Source organism: Silurus meridionalis, chromosome 9 (genome assembly GCF_014805685.1).
Source record: "Silurus meridionalis isolate SWU-2019-XX chromosome 9, ASM1480568v1, whole genome shotgun sequence".
In the NCBI taxonomy this organism is placed as follows: Eukaryota; Metazoa; Chordata; class Actinopteri; order Siluriformes; family Siluridae; genus Silurus; species Silurus meridionalis.
In genome coordinates this window covers 25,635,034-25,655,536 of record NC_060892.1, presented here as the reverse complement: position 1 = coordinate 25,655,536, position 20,503 = coordinate 25,635,034, and the positions used below count along the sequence as shown (strand labels likewise).

Here is a 20,503-nt window from a genome sequence, read left to right as displayed (position 1 = left end):
CTCCTCAAAGCAAAATAACTGGAAATCCAACAAATGTTAGTTAATCACTGTTTTTATTGCCAAAATAAAGCATTAGGAGGCTACAGAATAAGCGTTATATATGAAGATGCCATTCACAATCATGGTGGCTGCTTTCATAATCCTTATAATCGTAATCTTTTTGAATTAGAGGCAACGTAATTCAGCAGTTTCTTGACTTTTCTTTACGATCTAGAGTGAGCTAATTAAATCTACCTAAAGCCATTATTGAAAGATCTCATGCACATAGAACAAAGACTATACTGATTTGTAAAAGCCACTTTGATGGAAATGGCAACCTAACAGGGTTTGTGAATATTCTTCATTTTGGCCAATAATTTAGTGATTCATAAACCACTTAGGTGGTCAAACTTTTTATCTAGCACTATTCGCTTTGCAAAACCAACATCTAAATCATCCACTGATAGGAACCACCCATGTTTACTTCTTTGTGGGTGTTGGGGACCTCATGAATCTGGGTGGAGTGGGGGATTTGGCACTCCTTGGTGGGGTGGGGGATTTGGGAGTTGGGACAGGGGACTTTGCAGACTGAGGTGGAGTTGGGGTTGGGGATTTACCAAATGGGGACGGGGTAGAAGTGGGGGTCTTCACGGATGGTGCAGGAGTCTGGGGCTTTGAAGAGGGTGGTGCAGTTGGCTTCGGTGTTGTGGTAGGTTTGCTCATCTGTCCCAACTTGGGTTCGGGGATGTTCTCACCCAGCTTGTACACACTGACGGTGATCTCCACAAACTCACCGCCATATTTATTCCGCACGTTGATGCTGTACTTGCCCGAGTCGTCCACTGTGACAGAGTTAATGGTGAGGCTGGCGAACTTGCCACTCTCAAACGAGATCTGGTTGTGGTCATCAGACACGACTTCCTGTTCGTTCTTGAACCAGGTGACCTCAGGTTTGGGGTCACCCCACACTGTGCAGGTCAAATTCAGGGTCTGGAAAGTTGAGAGGCCACAAAGATATAAGGTGAGGAAAATGTTTATGCAGTTTGTAATGAAAGTACAGGACAGAATAATACCTTATACTCCATAATGGTGACAACATCTGGCAGTCCACCCACTACTCTGCCGCGGTCTATAAAGGATAAGACGAGGCAATTGGTCACGTGTGTTCAGCAATATTTATTACTGTATTCAATGAGAGAAAGATTGCAGAGCTGTGCAACTAGTACATAATTTTAGATTTGTCACATTTAGCGTGCTTACTTTTCTCTGCAAAAGCTGCAGCCCTGTAAATAGAAATGCAAGTTATTAGCAAAAACAGGTGGGGAATATATACATATACTGTACACACACACATACAGTATATAGAGATATATATATATATATATATATATATATATATATATATATATATATATATATATATATATATGACAAACATCACTATGAATGTGTGTAATGTGTGTAAATGCCGTATTACTTACTTGAGTCTTTGGAATTCAGCATAGGCATCATTGTATGCTGTTTTGATAAGGAAAAAGGAAAAGACATTGATAAATATCATTTCTGCAATATTCAATAATAAAGTGAATAAACAAATGAAGAGATACCCAATTAGTTTAACAGCACTATATAGACAAAAGTTTTGGGGACACCTGACCTTTCCTGGCATGTGTGGTTCAAATCCAAACGATGTTACGACAGAGCAGGAGGCACACAATTGTATAAGACATTTTTGGATGCAATATAATAACATTTTAGGTTCACTGGTCATTGGAAACACAAACTTGTTCCAGCAGGGCAATGCCCCCATGCAAAAAGCGAGCTCCATGAAAATTTGGTTTACATGGGTTACAGATTAAGATCTTGAGTAGCCTGCTATAATTTATATATAAACCCTGATGAACACCTTTGGAATGAATTGGAATGCTGACTGCACCCCAGGTCTTCTCACCTACCTACATCAGTAGCTGACTTTACTAACACCCTTGTGGCTGATGAACACAAATGTCCTCAAGCACACTCTTCAAAAATCTAGTGGAACATCTTCCCAGAAGAGTGGAGGGAACTATAAGAGCAAATTAGGACTAAATGTGGAATGCAATGCTCAAAAAGTACATACTATACTTTTGACCGGGTGTCCACAAAGTTTTGGAAAGATAGTGTACAACCCCAATTCCAAAACAGAGAAAATCCAGAAAAACGCCTTTCTGGATCATGTTCACGCATGACTTCTTCTCTGCATGATAGAGATTAAACCTGCATTTGTGGATAACATGGCAAACTGTGTTCACAGACAGTACTTTCTGGAGGTGTTAATGAGCCCATGCAGTGGTTTCCATTAAAGAATAATCACTGTTTTAAATGCAATGAGGCGAAGATCCAATAGTGATTTTTGCCCTTGCCTCTTGTGCAATTTCTTCTTTAGAGTTTTTTGACACGTTCGATTTAATTATGTGCTGTAAACGATGAGATATTCAACCATTTTGCAATTTTATGTTGAGAAACATTGAGAATTTGTAGACACAGTCTTTTACAGATTGGCAAAGCTCTGCCCATCTTTACTTCTGAGAGAAAATAGTACAATTCCTTAGTTTCATGTATGTTTTTATGTTTTGTCAGGAACAAAACACGGGTTTATGAGACTTGCAAATTGTTGCATTTTGGTTTTATTTAATTAAAAATTTTACACAATTTCCCATTTTTTTCTTTTTAGAATTGAACTTATATAAACTGAGAAAATCCTGAGAAGAAAAACAAGCCAATAGAAGCCTTTAAATAGGCATTAACAATCTTTCGAAATGATTAAATAACAATGCATGACTTGCCTTGTCCTGAGAGGTCGAAGGAACGGGTGTGGGCGGTTTTGCCGTCGTGAATCTCGATAATGTAATGGCCCTTTTCTCTATCAGCAGGCTCACAGATCTGCATCCAAGCCATTTCAGACGTGCCTCCGATTCTCATCTTCTCTGAGGAGGCGATTTTACTTTCCCTATAATCCCAAACAAGAATCAATGCTACAATTTTGAAATTCAGACATTCATCAGTTGCACAATGTCATTTTACTTGGCCATTAAATCCATTCAAACTTGACTTCAGTGCAGGTATGATCATGTACCGACAATCCTAAAGAAAGGACAGATTTACTTGTGGAACCAGCTGGTCTTCATTTCCTCTGTGTAATATTTCATGTAGCACTGCAGTCTAATGCCTTCTGGTGTGCACTGCAACATCAACTCTGAGGCAGAAGAACCTGCAGCAAGAATTAGACTTGAGTTTACTCTGATTCTGCATACTCATGCTCATTCAGTGAGAGAATTGTGCGCTGGAAAAATGCGTACGTACCAGCAATGTGGGCAATGGCGTTGATGATATCTTCAAATACTACATAGAATAAAATCAGAAAAGAATCTCCATTAAATACTGCACTATCACAAGAAATGGAAAACAACTGAGGTATATAAAAGCAAACCTTGGCCGGAAATCTCGTAAACTGAAGTGTCCTTTCCACGATCATCACTTAGCACAGCTTTGTAAATACCCTGGTCCTTTCTGGAAAACTGTCAAATGGATTAAAGCTATTTTCAGGACAAAGCATTAGAAATAATATTCATATATTTATGATTGTCAGTCTGGATACTTGAATCTGATTGGCTGAAATGAGCCATTACAGACACAAGAAGTTGTAATCGATTTAATCACTGTTTTATATCGCAGTCACCACACGAACGTAGATTTCCAGTTCCATACAGAATGACCATAATGAGCTTGGATTTAATAAACTGGAAGAGTAAATGATCAAAAAAGAGAAATATATAATGAAAAATGGCTTTTAAATGCTCCTGAAGGAGACAAGCAACATCTGCACATCTAACCATCTAACCGTGGATTATCACTTATATATTACACGCGGGAAAACTTTGAATTAGTTACCAAGGGGATCGGAAGAGCACAGGATCCAGACATTGGGTTGGGTGCGACATCAAGAGTGATTTCTTCATCTTCTTTAAACCAACTGAATTTTGTGTCTTTCCTGACATTGGCCAACTGTAACACAATCGCATAAACATCTGGTCAAGTGACAGTGATGAGCAATGCGTAATGTGTGCATAATATGCATAATATGCGTAAATCTAATTAATGCAATACACTTTTTTATTTTATCGATTAAATTGAGTCTATAATCCGTATCGCTTGACTGTCGTAAAAAAAAAAGAAGAATGGCAGGAAGACATCGATTTTGCGCATGTGCAGAAAAAAATCTGAGTTTTCTCACGTGCATGGTACAAACAATGTCTCGTGATATGAATATTCACTCAATTAAATCAATAGAAGTCCTGTGTTGAAAGTCAGAGGCTGTATTTACCTTGCATACAAGCATAACGGTGCAGTTGTCATCCACATAGAAAGACAGGTACTCTGAGAAATGAGGACCTGAAGACGAGAAACAAAAACGAGATTGGAGTTATACTCAATAGAAAGGTCACATGAGTATTTCTTTTGCTACTCGGCATCATTTATAACCTTGTTTCCTGAGGTGTTCTTTTCTCTGAAATTCAGCCTCCTTCAGTGCAGCCTTGAAGACTGAAACCAAACAAACCAAGTGACAGTCACGTACACTGACCAGGCCGAGAAGAATTCAAGCATAGATATTGTGATGTCTCACCGTCTCCAACAAGCACCAGGGAGCTTTGATTTTTAGCTTTTCCGTCAGTGATCTGGAGGGTATACGTGCCCTCATTGGCCCTTGTGAAGTGTTCGATTACCATCTGAATAACTCCAGTGGAAGCGTTGTGGCTAATCTTGTGATCCTATTCACACACGTAAATGATACATTTACATTTATAAAGGACTTCTGGAGCATCCTTGAACATTGACCAGACTTGGTTCGACACACAGGATGCACAGGAAATGCTTCATACCTCAGCACTAGTGATGTGCTTGTCATTAACGATGAACCTGTAGGTTGCAGCAGAGGAGAGTTTCTTGGCCTGCAGCCAGAAGCGCACATGACCCTTCTCAAGAACTTCGTAGTTCAGCTCTGTCTTCAGGGGAACGACTACAATCCGAAAGAAAGCGTTAAACACATTTTTGTGTGTGCAAACTCTGTGATATATGTGAAACATAACACAGAGATCTAGACTAACTTGGATGTCTGATGTTGTAGCTGAGATCAAGCATCTTTTTCAATTCTAAAAAAGAAAAGAATAAATCAGTTAATCCGAAGTTAAAACCAAAAGAAGTGTATTAAACCGAACTGCTGTGTGTATTAAAACATACCCTCCTCTTTGAGGGTATAACTGGAGGACACTCCATCTGTCTCAGTCACCGCCACAGAATACAGACCCAGATCTTCCTTTTCAGGGTTTCCAAATGTCAGCTTGGAGCTGCAGGCAGCACATTTACACAAATTAATTCCAGTATTCGCTGTACTTTATTACATTTATGACGTATCCTCAGTGTAGAGCAACACACGTTCTTCCGGCGACCGAAGCAGTGACTCTCTTGGATTCGCTGATTTCTTTGTAGGACTTCGACCAAACAAACTTGGAGAGCTCGGATACGTCGCAAGCCTCAAACGACAAGAAAATGTCTCCAGTCTCCTCGTCCACACCACACACAATCTCCTTCGTACCTTGTAGAAGACAATTTTACCAGCACAAATTATTTCACAGATGATTCGAATATCTAAAAATATGACCTTTTACATTATAGAAAGGTAAAGTTACCTGGCAGAGCTTTCACACACACAGCCTCTGATACATCCGAAGCCTTTCCTTTACCTGAGGCATTCACCGCACATACTTTAAACACATACGAAGCTCCCGTTTCCAAACCGGTCACCTACATGACAACATGAGGTCACATACATCAATAAAGGAAATACCCAAACCAATTTATTCTCAATTTCCACTAAAATATGGTTCAAACCTGGTAAAGACCTGAGTTTCTTTAAATGACCTGTGTGAAGTCCATCATCTGAGGTTGCCAGTTTTTTTTTTTTTTCAGATTTAGTGCTTTTGTGCATAAAACATGACCTCAAAACCATGCGTTTAAACTACTTACGAATAAAGCAACATTTAAATACAAATATAAATAGCCTACAAACGTAGACTGGCACTTTATTGAGGTTGAACAGTCTATAAATCAGGCTCATGTGTCATCATTGTAAGTTCGTCTCGATTTAGCAAGCTGGAATCAACCATTTACTGGCTGCCAGGTCAAAAAATAACCCTCCAATACCACACTAGCAGGTCGACTAAAGGAAAAAATATACAGCAGCAGAATTGTAAAAAATCGCAGGTACATAATGTCATTTAGATTCAAATCAGGTATATCTAAAATATATAATTCTGCAAGCTTTGTAATCTACAGTATGTAGGACAGAAGTTTATCAACACCTGACGATATGATATGTGCTCTTTAAACATACCGTTCCACATTTAGTCCCCATTAGCTGTTATAAAAACCTCCACTCTTCTGGGAAGATGTATGTTTAGTCCCACGTATAGCTGGAAAAGTCATCTAAGTCCATATAATGTATATACCCTCTACAAAATGCAATGCACTCATCTTAGAATATCACTCAGAACATATAAAACAATCCATTACCCTTGAATAACAATGCTTCAAAGCCTCAGCATTCACTGTAGCAAAATCAGAAGATCCTTTCTTAGCCATTTCCAAAAAGTATCCTGTAATGGGACTGGCACCGGTGTAGACCGGAGCCTTCCACTGCACCAGGAGGGAATCATCTCGCACCTCCCAAAAACTGATGTCATATGCAGGACCTGATGGTGTAAAACAGTGTGAGGAATCATCTAAAAAGGGAACCAACCTGTTAGAACAGGAACAAAAAAGCAAAAGCTTTTAGACCTGAGATACTTACCAGGCTCAGGCATGGTCCAGGCCTCGCAGGCGAAAGGAACGCTGGGCTCAGACGGCAGACCGACGCCAGCCATATTGCAGGCTTGAACCTTAAACTCATAGAATTGTCCAGCGGTCAGATTCTCCACCTGTGTTTAGATTAAGAGAGTCCTTACAGAAATGCACTCACAATGTACCGGTTAATGAGGTCAATACAATTTCTCTACACTTTATTTGCGAGTCAATGGGCAAGTCATCAACTCATTTTTAATTTCCATGCCTCCTGATTCTGCTCTAAACAATGAGGTCAGCCATCAGTTCTTGCATTCACTCAACTGATTTTACTCCAACACCAAACTCTCCAAACCAGATCAGGAAGTGTTAATACAGTGGACTTACCTTATAAACTCTGCTAGTGGCAGGCCTTGAGCTGACCTCCTTCCATAACACAGAGTCTGCTTCACGTTTGTCCAGGTAGTAAGACGTGATCTTGCTTCCTCCTGTGTGTTTAGGGCGTTTCCAGGTCACGGTCATGGAGGCTCCATCACAGCTGAGTAGAGTGATGGCGTACGGGGCAGAGGGAACAGCTGAAAAGCAACCAAACAAAGTTATGGGACCAGAACCTGAAGTGCGTAATTATCATCACTTTAATTCAATTCGTATTTTTGTACACATTGAATTTGAGGTACAGGTTGATATGTGATTCCACACCTTAGGTGCACTGTGGGCGGAGAGGCTGTAGGTACGAATAAAACGTATTAATGTGGGGTTATTAGGAGGGGAAAAAAATAGGGGAAAATATTTAAGGAAACTCCAGAGAGTGAGTTTAGTGGAGAAAATCGTATGAATCCGACATACCATAATCCACTCCTCGCTCTGTGTGAGAAAACAGGAGAATCTATCTCTAATTCACAGCTTATTCCATTGATTACAAACCACAACACAGGTTGTCTTGAGAGTAATGCTTTTCTAAATACTGAAGAACAACTTTAGAGAAGAAAATCTACTTGCGTACCCAAAGCAGCATCAATGAAGAGTGGAGCAGATTCCTGAGACTCCTCGCTCAGACCATAGGCATTCACCGCCTGGACACGGAAGATATACGTGTCCCCAGGAGTCAGGCCATGGACCACAAACCTGTCAAAAAATCTATATCTTAGTTTTCTTTTTATCTATTAAAAAAGCAGGTCAGAGAAAACCTAGTTAAGATATTACCTGGTGTGCTTGTAAGGCCTGTGATTGCAGGGGGTCCAGACCTTGGTGCCAACCTTGCAGCAGTCCACGTAATAGCCCACAAGGTTTTTGCCCTGTTTGGGGGGATCCCACTGCACAAAGGCAGAGGTTTTGGTGTTTCTAGAAGCACTGACCTGACCTGGAGCTGAGGGAACCCCTGCAGGAAACCCAAACAATTACAAAAAAATTAGAAAAGCACATACTTGACTTTTCATCTTTAAAGAAGAACAGTGATGTTAGACATATTGAAACACAAATATTATAAAGCAAACTGCTCTTTAGAGGTGTCTTTGCCATTGTGACAGATACTTTTATGATGCTTGAGTGTGTTGTGTGACGCACACAATCACCAAGAGGACAATTTAAGCCAGTTTTAGACTTTAGGGATCTTTTTTGGTCACGTTAGACTACAATCACAATGAAATCAATAAATAGTCATAAAATGACTGCAATCTGCCTTCATCCTCTACCACTGCACCCCTGATCCCTCCATCCTCTACCACTGCACCCCTGATCCCTCCATCCTCTACCACTGCACCACTGATCCCTCCATCCTCTACCACTGCACCCCTGATCCCTCCATCCTCTACCACTGCACCACTGATCCCTCCATCCTCTACCACTGCACCACTGATCCCTCCATCCTCTACCACTGCACCAAGCGCTTTCCATCCTTGACCACTGCACCACTTATCTCTCCATTCTCTACCACTGCACCACTGATCCCTCCATTCTCTACCACTGCACCAAGCACTTTCCATCCTTGACCACTGCACTACTGATCTCTCCATCCTCTACCACTGCACCAAGCGCTTTCCATCCTTGACCACTGCCCTACTGATCTCTCCATCCTCTACCACTGCACCAAGTGCTTTCCATCCTTGACCACTGCACTACTGATCTCTCTATCCTCTACCACTGCCCCACTGATCCCTCCATCCTCTACCACTGCACCAAGCGCTTTCCATCCTTGACCACTGCACCACTTATCTCTCCATCCTCTACCACTGCACCACTCATCTCTTTATCCTTTACCTCTTCCACTGCATCATGCTTACTTCATCCTCTACCACTGAATTATGCTCCCTTCATCTTCTACCATTGCATTTCTCATTTTAAGTATTTGGTTTTGTCTTTTTACGTTTCCGAACATCTGGCAGTGTAAAACTGGTTTTAGTTTTGGGAGTGTGTGTGTTTGTTCATGGGGGTTGGTTGGGGGGGATGTGTGTGACATGGTTACATGCAACTACAGTGAACATCTGTTTTTTTTTTACAACAACAACAAAAAAGTGGCGATGCTTGCATCTTAAAACGTTGTGATTTGTACGTACCAATGTTTGGAACGATGCCTGAAAAATACGTCACATGAGACAAAATGATCAAAGAAGCGTTTGAAGTTTATTACAAGTGTTTTTTCAGACTTGCAAAATGGATGGGTTTTATTTGGGAATCACAATCATGTTGCAAGATTATAATATAAAACTGATTGAATGCTTTCTCTATTATTTAGATTTCAAAAGTTAACGACGACGTCTAGCCAGGATTTTTTTTTTTATGAAGGAAAAGCAGCTTACCATAAGGGTCTGCCTTCTGGATGAGAGCAGAGGGTTCTGATGGCTCGCTTGGGCCGTACTTGTTGACCGTGATAACGCGGAAACGGTACGCTTTCTTGTCCTCCAGTTCGTAAAGAGGGCAACGTGGTGAGCGTATTTGTACACCCGTGTCGACTCTCTGCCACAAGTTACTCTCACCCACTGACTAAAGGACAAGTACAAAGTCAACCAAGGCAAAGAGCAGGTCAGGGAAGTAAACAATTCCTGCATTTTCGGTGGTTTGTAAAGATAAACGAGTATGTTATTCGTTTCTAATAACAGCAAAAACAAAAAAGGAATAAACATACAACAGCTATACACTCCTTTTCTAGTTAAATGTGTATTAAACGGATTATAGAGGAAGCCTTCTGATGCTCTTTGTGTTAAAAAAAACGTCTTCACATCTGATTAATGCTTTATGGGAATAAAAACAAATCTAAATAGCTACACACACACTCACACACCTTCTCAATGAGGTACCACACAGTTGCCCGTCCTCGAGGAATGGGTGGTTTCCAGCTCAGAACAATATACGTTTGATTTATTTCAGTAGCATGCACGTCGGTCGGGGGTCCCGGCGTTGTGATATACACTGAATAAGAACAGATCAGGGATTGATTTGGAAATACGACATCATACATTTTACTACATTTAGTTTGGACATTTGGTTTAGAATATGACTTAGTTGTATCAGGGGGGAAAAAAAACAAATCACCTAATAAACTATATGGGGTGCAAAAGTATCGGGACACCTGACTTTTCCAGCCATATTTGGAAATTTTGACGCTCAAAATGATATAATAAAATAACTGCGGCTGCAGCGTGTCATTTTTTACCTTCATTTGAAATAGGAGACCCAAATCTGTTTCAGCATGACAATGCACAAATCCTGTGCATAAAGCCAGCTCTATGAAGACATGGGTTGACATGAAAGATCTTCTGCTATAGAGCTCTAAACCCTATTAAACCCCATTGGGATGAATCGGAACGCTGACTGCACCCCAAGCATTTTACATTTATGGCATTTGGCAGAGACCCTTATCCAGAGCAACAGTTATACAGCTGAGCAATTGAGGGTTAAGGATCTTGTTTAAGAGCCCAGCAGTGGCAGTACGGTGGGATTTGATCCCACCTTCCTATCAGATGTCCAACATCCACTGTGCTACCACTTCCCAGAAATAAAAGGTGCATTATACTTGTCACATGTGCATTTTACCGAACAGTGAAATTCTTTCTTCATGTTTCCCAGCAATGTTGGAGCACAGAGGGTTAAGGGCCTTGCTCAAGGGCCCAAAAGAGGCAGCTTGGCAATACTGGGGTTTAAACCACCACTTTCACACAGCCTCCACAAATCCACAAATCTCCACAAGCACACTTCCCACACTTCCAGGAACATTGGAGGCTCCCAGAAATGTGGAATGGGATCTTCAAAAACCCAATACCAATCTTATGGCCAGGTGTCCACTAACTTTTGTCCATATAGTGTAGATAATTAAAGCAAATGATTGCAAGCATTTATTTTGTCATAAAGAATTTTAGAAAAGAACACGTGTGGGGAATGTTAATGACGGTTAAATCGGAGGTTTAGTTTGTTTAATTCGGTAAATAATTGTGAAGCAACGGATTGAAATCATTGAAGTTGCTAATTGCAAAACCACCAGACCAGCCAAAACCTACTCCCATTAACTCAATACTGCAGTAGACTTATTTACCAAGTTGATATACGTATGTATTTATGGTTAGGGTTGAGTTTTCTTTCTTCAAATGCTTCTTTGATAAACAGGAGTGTATTATATATAAATAGCCGTCTCTCTAATGGCTCATGTAGCAGTTACAGTTTCATTGAAATAACTTGTATTTCAGCATCATGGTGTAATGTAGGATTTAATAAACAGATATAGAATTTTTACGATAGGTCCTGACTGTGCTTTATGCATGAGTCGACTGGTAATATCATGGTGTCACTACAGATGGATGGATGGATGGATGTGCATGCAGTTCATGTGATGAAAAACACAATGTTAAATATTAGTGCTTTTTATTTGTACTGCAAATTCTTGAAGAAAAGAAGAGTTAGTTCATAGAACCAGTGGCATATCGTGAAAAGTACCTTCTTGCAGTTCCTCCTGACGAATTGCAATATCATACTTCCCCTCGATTTTAATCACTGTTGTGGCAGTAAAGATAATATTTCCGTAGTCATGTATATGGATCATTTTACAACCTGAATCACATTACTAAGAGATAATCCAGGGTTAGGTGTGAGGTGCTTGTTAGGATGTTGGTGCAGAACGACCCGAGGTGAAGCGACCTCACACCTAGCTGTGGATTATCACCTTATACCATAGTCACTTTTCCTTCTCATTTCTCATTTAAACATTTCCTTCCCCGGTTCATTAAAGTCATCTTGTGCCTCGAGACGTTTCTCAAAAATCACTTTATACATTCCACCACATGCAAAACTCCATCATGGAGCTCGGAAATGTCATTAGGAACTACTATAGGTCGCTTACCTTGTATGGAACCGGAACTGGATGGTCTTTTATAAGAAAATGCTTTGATTGATTCAGACTGACTATGGTATAAACTAAAATATAATACAGTTTAGTATATAATAAAGTAATATGCACAATATCACTATGCAGCAGGTAAATCTTAAATAGTATTTTACTCCTTGAACGCCCCCAACACACCGTAAGAGCATCAAATCCCTGCTGGATCGTCGCACAAGCCTACCTTCTACGTCGCTTTCCACATCAGCAGCAGTCACTCCACTGGACATCCTGGACGGCAGGCTGATGCCTGCGCTGTTCACGGCCCGGACTCGGAAATGATAGGAATCCCCCTCTGTGAGTCCATGCACAGGAAACTTACACACTTTAACTGGGGTGCTGTTGCACTGGACCCAGTTTGCAGTTCCAGATTTGCGACTATTAAAAAATATTAATAAAATAAACTAATAAATATACACGAAGTTTGTTATATGAACTTGCCACCAATGGGAACGTGATGTGCTAACCTGTCCACAAAGTAACCGGTGATTTGTGGCTCGCTGGTGGTGTTGGGAGGCTTCCAGGAGACGAGGACATAATCCTTATTGGCATCGGAGGCTACGACATCCATAGGGGCTCCTGGGGCTCCGACTACTGAGGGTGCAGCATCTGTATATACATGTATAGAGAAAATATCTCTCAAATGCTTCTAGTCCTTGTTTGATGATATTACATGTGTGGATTTAATAACGCCAGAACATGCAAGAACATCATTTTATGGCAACCGATCAGGCATAACATTAAGACCACCTTCCTATCATTAAGATATACCTTTATTCGTCAGACTCGACTGTTGGATCGGTCCACATGGGCCAGCCTTCGCTCTACATGCATCAATGAGCTTTGGCTGCCCATGACCCTGTCGCTGGTTCACCACTGTTCCTTCCTTAGAGAACTTTTGTTAGAGATGCTGTTTTGGAGACGCTCAGTCGTCTAGCCAACACCATTTCGCCCTTCTCAGTTTCCCTCAATATCCTTACGCTTGCCCATTTTTCCTGCTTCTAACACATCAATTTTGAGGACAAAAAGTGTAACGAACCCTTGACAAACAGGTAGGCGCTGTGCTCAGTCGTTCCTTCCTTGGTCCAGATGCGCAGAGTGTACAGACCCTCGTCATCCTTGTTCAGGTGGGGTAAAGTCAGCTTGGCAGAACCACCACCGACATACATCTCAGCCCATCTAGATGGTGTCAGTAAAGTTTCTAGAAGTGCATACACACAGAGACACACACACACACACACATGGGTAAACAAGGCAGATCTTTTTACAAATTTGAGAGGTATTTAAAACACACTTACCATCTCTATACCACATAACCTCTGGTGGCAGGTTAGGAAGGTCAGGCACCACCACCATGTTCGCCACCAGAGTCAAAGACTCGCCCTCCGTGCCAAATGTCACTCCAAACCTATCGAGCAGGGTCACTTCTAGCTTGCTACGACGGATATCAGAGGGCAAAGGTGCTACAGGGAAGTGGAAACACAAACACGGTTAGATTTTACATGGGCAGTGATGAGGAAATGACTGAAGGCACCACAGATGACACCTAAACATCCCAGTCTTTTTTAAGAAAATAATTGGCATACTACAGAAACAATGTTAATGTTAATCTCATGCTGGATCACATGGTATCATGTGTTAGAATTGTGGTGTACGTCTAACCTAGCTTCAGTTGTAAACAAACCCTATTTTCCAAGTCTTATCTAGACCTTATGATGGCACACAGCATGACAAAGGATGTTATTTCTAGCTAATGATCTCAAGAAGGCTCTTCAGATCTGGGTGTTTGCCCGAACGTCTCACCATGGCCTGGTAGATAAGAGCTCTCTGCAGCCCCCGATGGTCCTGCGTGAAATGACAGAGCAGTTGGTGAAAGTAATGCAGATACACAGAAAGGTGACAAATGGACAAGAGGTTAAAGGGGGTGTGAAAAGAAGAAAATCGTACTTCTCACACACACTGTGGCCTTCGAGGTGACCTTTCCCTGAGAGCTGGTAGCCACAGCGCTGTAGACTGCGGAATCGGCTACTGTGCATCTAAAGGGGAAAAAATGCAATGGCTATTAAATAAAGCAACAATTCGCTAACAAAATGTACAGAAGTATTTCAATTTGGGGAGATTTTTACTTTAACTTCACTACATTTCAAGCTAAAGTCAAATATCTTATCAGTCGCATTTTTTTAATTTATGAGCAGATAAAAACGTAACTGGTCAAACACGCAGCAAACCACCAATCAGGTTCGAGCGCACGCTCTGTTTTGAACCTGTTTTGATTGGCGCTTGGTGGCGCCAATTTATCGACTTTATCGAGTGGATCTCTACTTTAAACTCAAGTGCATTGTTTGTGTACTTCGGACACCACTGGTTTGAAGTATAACCTGTACGTCCTCTCAATTATCTCCTGTAGTGTTCCTAGTGTTGCCTAGGTGCAGGCCTACAACATGGTAAGGAACACGATCCGAGCACAGCGAGAGCACACTGAACTGGCAGAGAGATCTGAAAAATGCAGTGCTGATCTTGAAGGAGAGGCCAGGGTGTGAGAATAGAAAGAAGAAATGTGACCTTCTGCCAGCTGCCTATTTTAAAGCCACTCGACTGGCAAAAAAAAATCGGCAAGAACAAATTTAGCAGTTTTCAAGTGTGTGTTGAATTTTTTTTAAAACTAAACGAAAAATCTGTTTAGATTTTTAACTTGAAAAAAAAAAAATTTGAAAGGGCATTGGCTTGATTGGTTACGAGGGCAGAGAGAGGCAGAGAGAGGCAGAGTGTCACTACTGTAACTCTTGAGTGGATGGGACTCGGATGTCAGACATTCCCGGCATTAAATGACACCAAGCTCAGCAGTAAGGAACGAACAGCTGAGGTGTCTTGTACACGAGGGAAGGTCCGATCTCAGACCAAATAGGAAACTTTTACTGTCACAGCGAAGCCTTTCAGTCTCGAGTTTGAGCTCGAATCCATGCACTTTTATAGCTTTCAGGATGTTCCTGAGTTCAATTCTGTGACCTCTGTATTTTATTAAATAGTTTTTGTGGTGTATATGTTTGTATTAGCAAAGCTTTTGGAGTTTTGCAATAATTCACACATTAAGAATTCCAATGTAACTGATTGTTCTCCTGTGCATGATTAACTCTAACTCTATCGTTCAATTGTAGGTATTTTATACATTTAATATCCGATAAAATAATTGTCAAGTGTTTCTACCTGCTAATAATCAGACTGTGGACTCCGTATTTGTTTTCGATTTTGTATTTTCCGGGTGCGCTCAGGGGGTCCACAGGAACTCCGTTCTTATACCTGCGAATGTACATGGCAAGTATGAGATATCATGAGGACCACGTGGATGGTACATCCTAATCAGTGATGTTAATTAAAAAAGCTTATTAGAATTGTGTGCAATTAAAATATAAGTGCAGTGTATTCATGCACTATTTGTTCCTTGACGGTTAGGAGTTGGAATAGGAACATTTTCCCAAAGTCAGTAGTAAACTGAATTCCTGAAGTCCAAAAGTTTGTGGACACCTGATTTTTTTCTTAACATCCCATTCTATATTTAGTTCCTGTTTGCTCTTATATTAGTCTCCGGTCTTCTGGAAAGATGTTCCACTAAATTTTTGGGAGATTCTTTCAGCCATAAAGATGTTAGTAAAGTCTGGTGCTAATGTAGGTGAGGTGAGGAGCCCTGGGATGCAGTCAGCATTCATTGTTCAGGTGGGTTGTATGTATATCTATATGTCCATGTAAAGCATATCTTCATGGAGCTGGCTTTGTGCAAAAGGGCAACATCACGTTGGAACAGGTTTGGGTCTTCTAGTTCAAGTGAGGGGAAACGTTTCCTGCTATTACATCTGACAACATCCTACAAAATTGTGTGCCTCCAACAAAAACGGGGTGTCCCAATACTTTTGACCTTTTAATTACTAATAATGTAAAAATTGTACTTAATTATTAAAGTACGAACCATTGGACGATAGGGGTGGGGGTACCGGAGACGGTGCAGAAAAGCTTGACAGGAGTCTTCTCCCACACAGTATGAGATCTCAGACCCAGCAGGAAGTCTGGGGCTTTGGGAATCTCGATAGGAAGCTCTTTTCTGATGTACTTCATTGCTCTCACCTGTGATAGAAGGATGAAAATCCTAGATGGAACTGCAGCTCAGGTAGACTCTTAATTCGATGGGCAGAACATTTTGAAAAATGTCCTTGTGCATTTTAAAAAAAAAATATAACAATATAATCTTAAAAGATCTTTACCTCATTCGTAATCTCAATATTCACCACTTGCTCATGAGTGGCCACTCTCATACTGTGCAGCTCTTCCTGCAGGGTTGTGAGATTCCTCCCGAGATGAGAGGACACACGCTGATATTCCTCCATACCTTCAGGTTCCCTGTAACACACACACACACACACACACAGAATATATACATACTGTATATAGCAGATAAACTGAACATTTTACATTTACTGTACATTTTACGGTCATTCTATCCATAGAAACAAATGTAGAAGAACAAGTGGTGCATGTACATTGAGCAATGTTCTGCACAATGCAATAAATCCAGAGGAACTCACTGGGAACTCGTGCACGTGTATATAAAACATACACACGCATTTCAAGAAAAATGTCTTCATATCCAGATGTTGTTACAGTGGTGATGTCATTTATACTTACAGTTAATGTGTTTCGGCTTCAGGTGCTTTCTGACACTCATAGGCTCTTAAAATAGCCTCCTGAATGGGAATGGTGGCATGTGCCAAGTCTTACCTCTTTCTGAAGGCTGGCACCGTATAGGCTGGTTCTGCCATAACCTCAGTGGCCTCAACCTGCCTCTTCTTCGTTGACTGGGTGCTTGATTTCCTGTCCGAATCCAGACAAACAGTCAGTGTAAAAATCCGACACGTTATAGAGCACAGTGTAATTCCAGCTCTTTATAGCAGCTTTGTGTTACGATTGTGCCATAGCCTGCTTATGAAGCCGGGTTTGTTTTGTATGTATTGCTGAACGTATGCTAGGAGCAAGAAGAGTTTTGAATGGAAAATATAGCCGATAATATCACTCGATTAAAAAAAACAACCCAATCCAAAAATATTCTTCAAAAAGTAAAAAGATTTCCAAATATGTTTTAGCTCTGAATACTTTTCATGTGGACACCTAACCGTCAAACCCATACCTGCCCATTTTAAACATGGAGTTTTACCTGCCATTCTTCAGGGAAGGCTTTCCACTAGATTTTGGGGTGTGTCTCTGGCAATCGGTAATCATACAGCTAGAATTCTAGAGAATTAGAAGGACCAGGTAGTGATGTAATGTGGTTTGAGAAGGTCTTGGGTTCAGTCAGTGTTCCAGTTCATCCCAAAGGAGCTCAGGGGTTATGCAGGACACTCGAGATCTTCCACTCCAACACTGACACTCCTTATGGAGCTCGCTTTGTGCATGGGAGCTTCGTAAAGAGACAGATTTGTGTTTTATAGTTCTAGCAAAATAATGATGAGCTTTCAATTAAGAACCAAATATGAGCAAGATGGTCGGGTGTCCACATACTTTTGGCAAATTTCTTTCAAAGCCACCCATTGAAGTTGGTCAAAAACAAAAGTAAAACACCATAAGCACAGCAGGAGCTGGAATCCCTGATTATTTAATAATTTTCACTGATTTTCAGGTTTTATCCATATCAGCTTTCCTCCAGCAGCTCAAGGATCATGCGGATCCAAGGATCCAAGAGCGTGTTAGTTAAAGCCGCTGCCGTAAGCCTATCAAGCAAAGTGCCAGTGTGCACAACTCAACAGCGTTCAGTCCGATCCATGATGATGCCCCGTACCTCGATGAGGTCTGCTGAACAACATGCTTTGAGCTGGTATACTGATGTCCAACTTGTGTCTGTGTTTTCTCATAAAGCGGCATGACCCTCGTTGGCATGTCAGGAGAACTTCAAACACAGACCCACAGGCTACTGATCATTTAGGTCAAAAACAAGAAGATAACATGTACACAAGCTCCTACAAACTGGTCACATTGGTTATATGGTTCTCAAAAGACCAGGTTCCTGGGTTGACTTCTTAAACAAAAATCGTGCATTTAATACTAATTATTCTGCTACTATAATAAGCATGAAATAGATATTATATTTACAGCAGAATTTACATTTACAGAATTTACAGTAGTGCTGGGATTTGAACTCACAACCTACTGGTCCACAGCTACCACCTCCCAGAACATTCTCCTGTACATGATGTTTATTCTTTTAATTGGAGCATTAATCAGAGATGTTTTAATGAAAAAGTCGTGTAGCTTCATTATTCATAAGAGACCAATAGAAACATGTACACCACAAAACTGTGTTTTGAGGCTTATGATTGGTTTAGAAGGGTTTTATATTTAGTAAAAATACCTGAAATTGTTTGTGAAGCATTTCGGAGGTTTGTACCAGTTTGTGGGAAATCTGTCCAATTCCAGGTATATATTTTTTTTTACAGCTGCTGTAACGCAAGTGCTAACAAGAACGAATTTGCGTCATGGATGTTGCACAGCATTAAATGTAACCATAACCAGATAAAAAGTATGACGTGTTGAAATTTGGTCCGAGGACTGAGATGTTCCGCTGTGTGAATCACTCGGCTTGTGTGTTCTCATTACACCACATTCCATAGATCAAATCCATTACTACAGTCGACTTAATAATAAAACTCTTCAGCGAGACGTCGAAATTTCATCCAAAGTACTTTTAACAAGGAAGTTCAGAGCTTCCAAAGTTCTTCAGTTCATGCTTCATAGCGGTTTATTCCTTATTTGAGATCGGTTACAGCTCTGATCCACACACCAGAGAAAGAGAAGAAACTGAGCATTCTGGGCATTCATTTTGAACACACACTGCTCACACACACACATCAGTCTCAGCAGGATGAAAACTAGGGTCCGGATTCCATTTCTTTTCTTTTCCATTTAATACCAAGTAATTCCAAGACCAGTAATGATTCCAGAACAGTGTTTTCCCAATCCATTATTATTATTATTATTATTATTATTATTAAATACAGTAATAACAATGGACTGGATTTGTCTTCTGTTACATTCCCAATTCTACATTCCTCCGCCTTTAGAGATTTTTTCTTGGAGCCTGTTGTTTTCTCCGAATGATCAACTTTCCTCCATGTGCAAAAATTTCTCCCAAAAGGTCCCAAATGATGCAGCGATCTCAAGATGCCAAGATGACGGACGCATTTGTTTGTACGATGCAGGAAGAAGAAATCGAATTCGAATCGAAGTAAATAGGAATCTTGCATGTATGAAAAACAGGGAGAATCGATATTATAATATGAGAATGGATTCTTCGCGCTCCATCGAGCGATACATCAGAATCTATTAGTTTGAATAGGTCAAACTTTTACATGAAATCGGACCAGAAGAAGAGGTTATACTTGTCTACAAATGTTTTAGTGTGTGTGTGTGTGTGTGTGTGTGTGTGTGTGTGTGTGTAATTCTAAATTAGTGCACTGTACACTTTCCAATAATAGTGTAAAGACAAAAGATCGTGTTCGGGGTTGTTTGTTTGTTTGTTTGTTTGTTTCATGCTTGAAATGTTCCATTAATTAAAACATGAATGAACAAAAACTAAAACTAAAAAGCATTAAAACATTTAAAAGTCAACTTTGTAACTACGTGACACAGAAACCAGATTCTTTCCTTCATGATCATGAACAGTCTGATCTTCTATACAACACGTCGTAGTAAATTTATTGTGAATTAATTATAATAATTATTATTATGTTATTATTATGATGATGATTATGAATAGGAACAGGTTTGAAAGCTGTGTCTTGTGTGTCTGAGGATGGAATAAATCTGATTATTTATAAGAAATGGAGGAATAAATGTGGACTTACCCCCTGGAGAAGTGAACGGCGCAGAGCTTCAGGTCGGCCTGAGAGCACTTGGAAGCGTCTTGCTGAGCGAAACAAAAATACTGCCTCTGTCTCAGACCGAGCCTCGCTTCTCTCTTCCACCCCATGTATGGTGACACTTCAGACTATATATAGCGTTTACCTCCATTTTCAAAACTCATTTCAGTCTCCGAGTGAGCGTTAGGAGGAAAAGGATGTGGGAGCAGCTTCACGCTGCGGTGATGTTCTGATGTTCTGATGCTCACTCAGGTGATTACATTTGGTTACAGGTCGACTGGATGGAAGGAAATGAGCAAACATACATTTAATGCTCTTACGCTCAATTTATTCAAATTCAAATAAAAAAATTCATAGTTTTTGTTTCATAAAATTATTCATAAAT

The 20,503-nt window shown here is 40.5% G+C and overlaps 1 protein-coding gene across 4 annotated transcripts; it reads right to left on the bottom strand.

Moving 5' to 3' along the window:
* Positions 1-34: 34 nt before the first annotated feature.
* myom2a (myomesin 2a) lies at positions 35-20,323 on the bottom strand. Of its 4 annotated transcripts, XM_046857093.1 has the most exons (39): positions 20,104-20,323; positions 18,042-18,149; positions 16,988-17,080; positions 16,474-16,609; positions 16,182-16,336; positions 15,425-15,517; positions 14,168-14,256; positions 14,024-14,065; positions 13,519-13,683; positions 13,260-13,421; positions 12,688-12,829; positions 12,405-12,598; positions 11,779-11,835; positions 10,133-10,260; positions 9,651-9,834; positions 9,408-9,425; positions 8,059-8,233; positions 7,859-7,980; positions 7,702-7,719; positions 7,243-7,430; positions 6,866-6,992; positions 6,589-6,767; positions 5,706-5,820; positions 5,452-5,611; positions 5,257-5,363; positions 5,124-5,168; positions 4,899-5,035; positions 4,643-4,787; positions 4,501-4,560; positions 4,343-4,410; positions 3,910-4,023; positions 3,449-3,536; positions 3,322-3,360; positions 3,124-3,229; positions 2,805-2,968; positions 1,461-1,497; positions 1,240-1,262; positions 1,053-1,108; positions 35-969 (listed from the first exon to the last, which is right to left on the bottom strand). In XM_046857093.1, the coding sequence occupies exons 1-39, from the start codon at positions 20,226-20,228 to the stop codon at positions 460-462; spliced, it is 4,674 nt and encodes a 1,557-aa protein (XP_046713049.1). In that variant the 5' UTR covers positions 20,229-20,323; the 3' UTR covers positions 35-459. The 4 variants fall into 4 exon arrangements, with proteins under 4 accessions (XP_046713049.1, XP_046713050.1, XP_046713052.1 ...); XM_046857094.1 differs by lacking the exon at positions 7,702-7,719; XM_046857096.1 differs by lacking the exon at positions 18,042-18,149 and having other exon boundaries at positions 20,104-20,322.
* Positions 20,324-20,503: the final 180 nt, after the last annotated feature.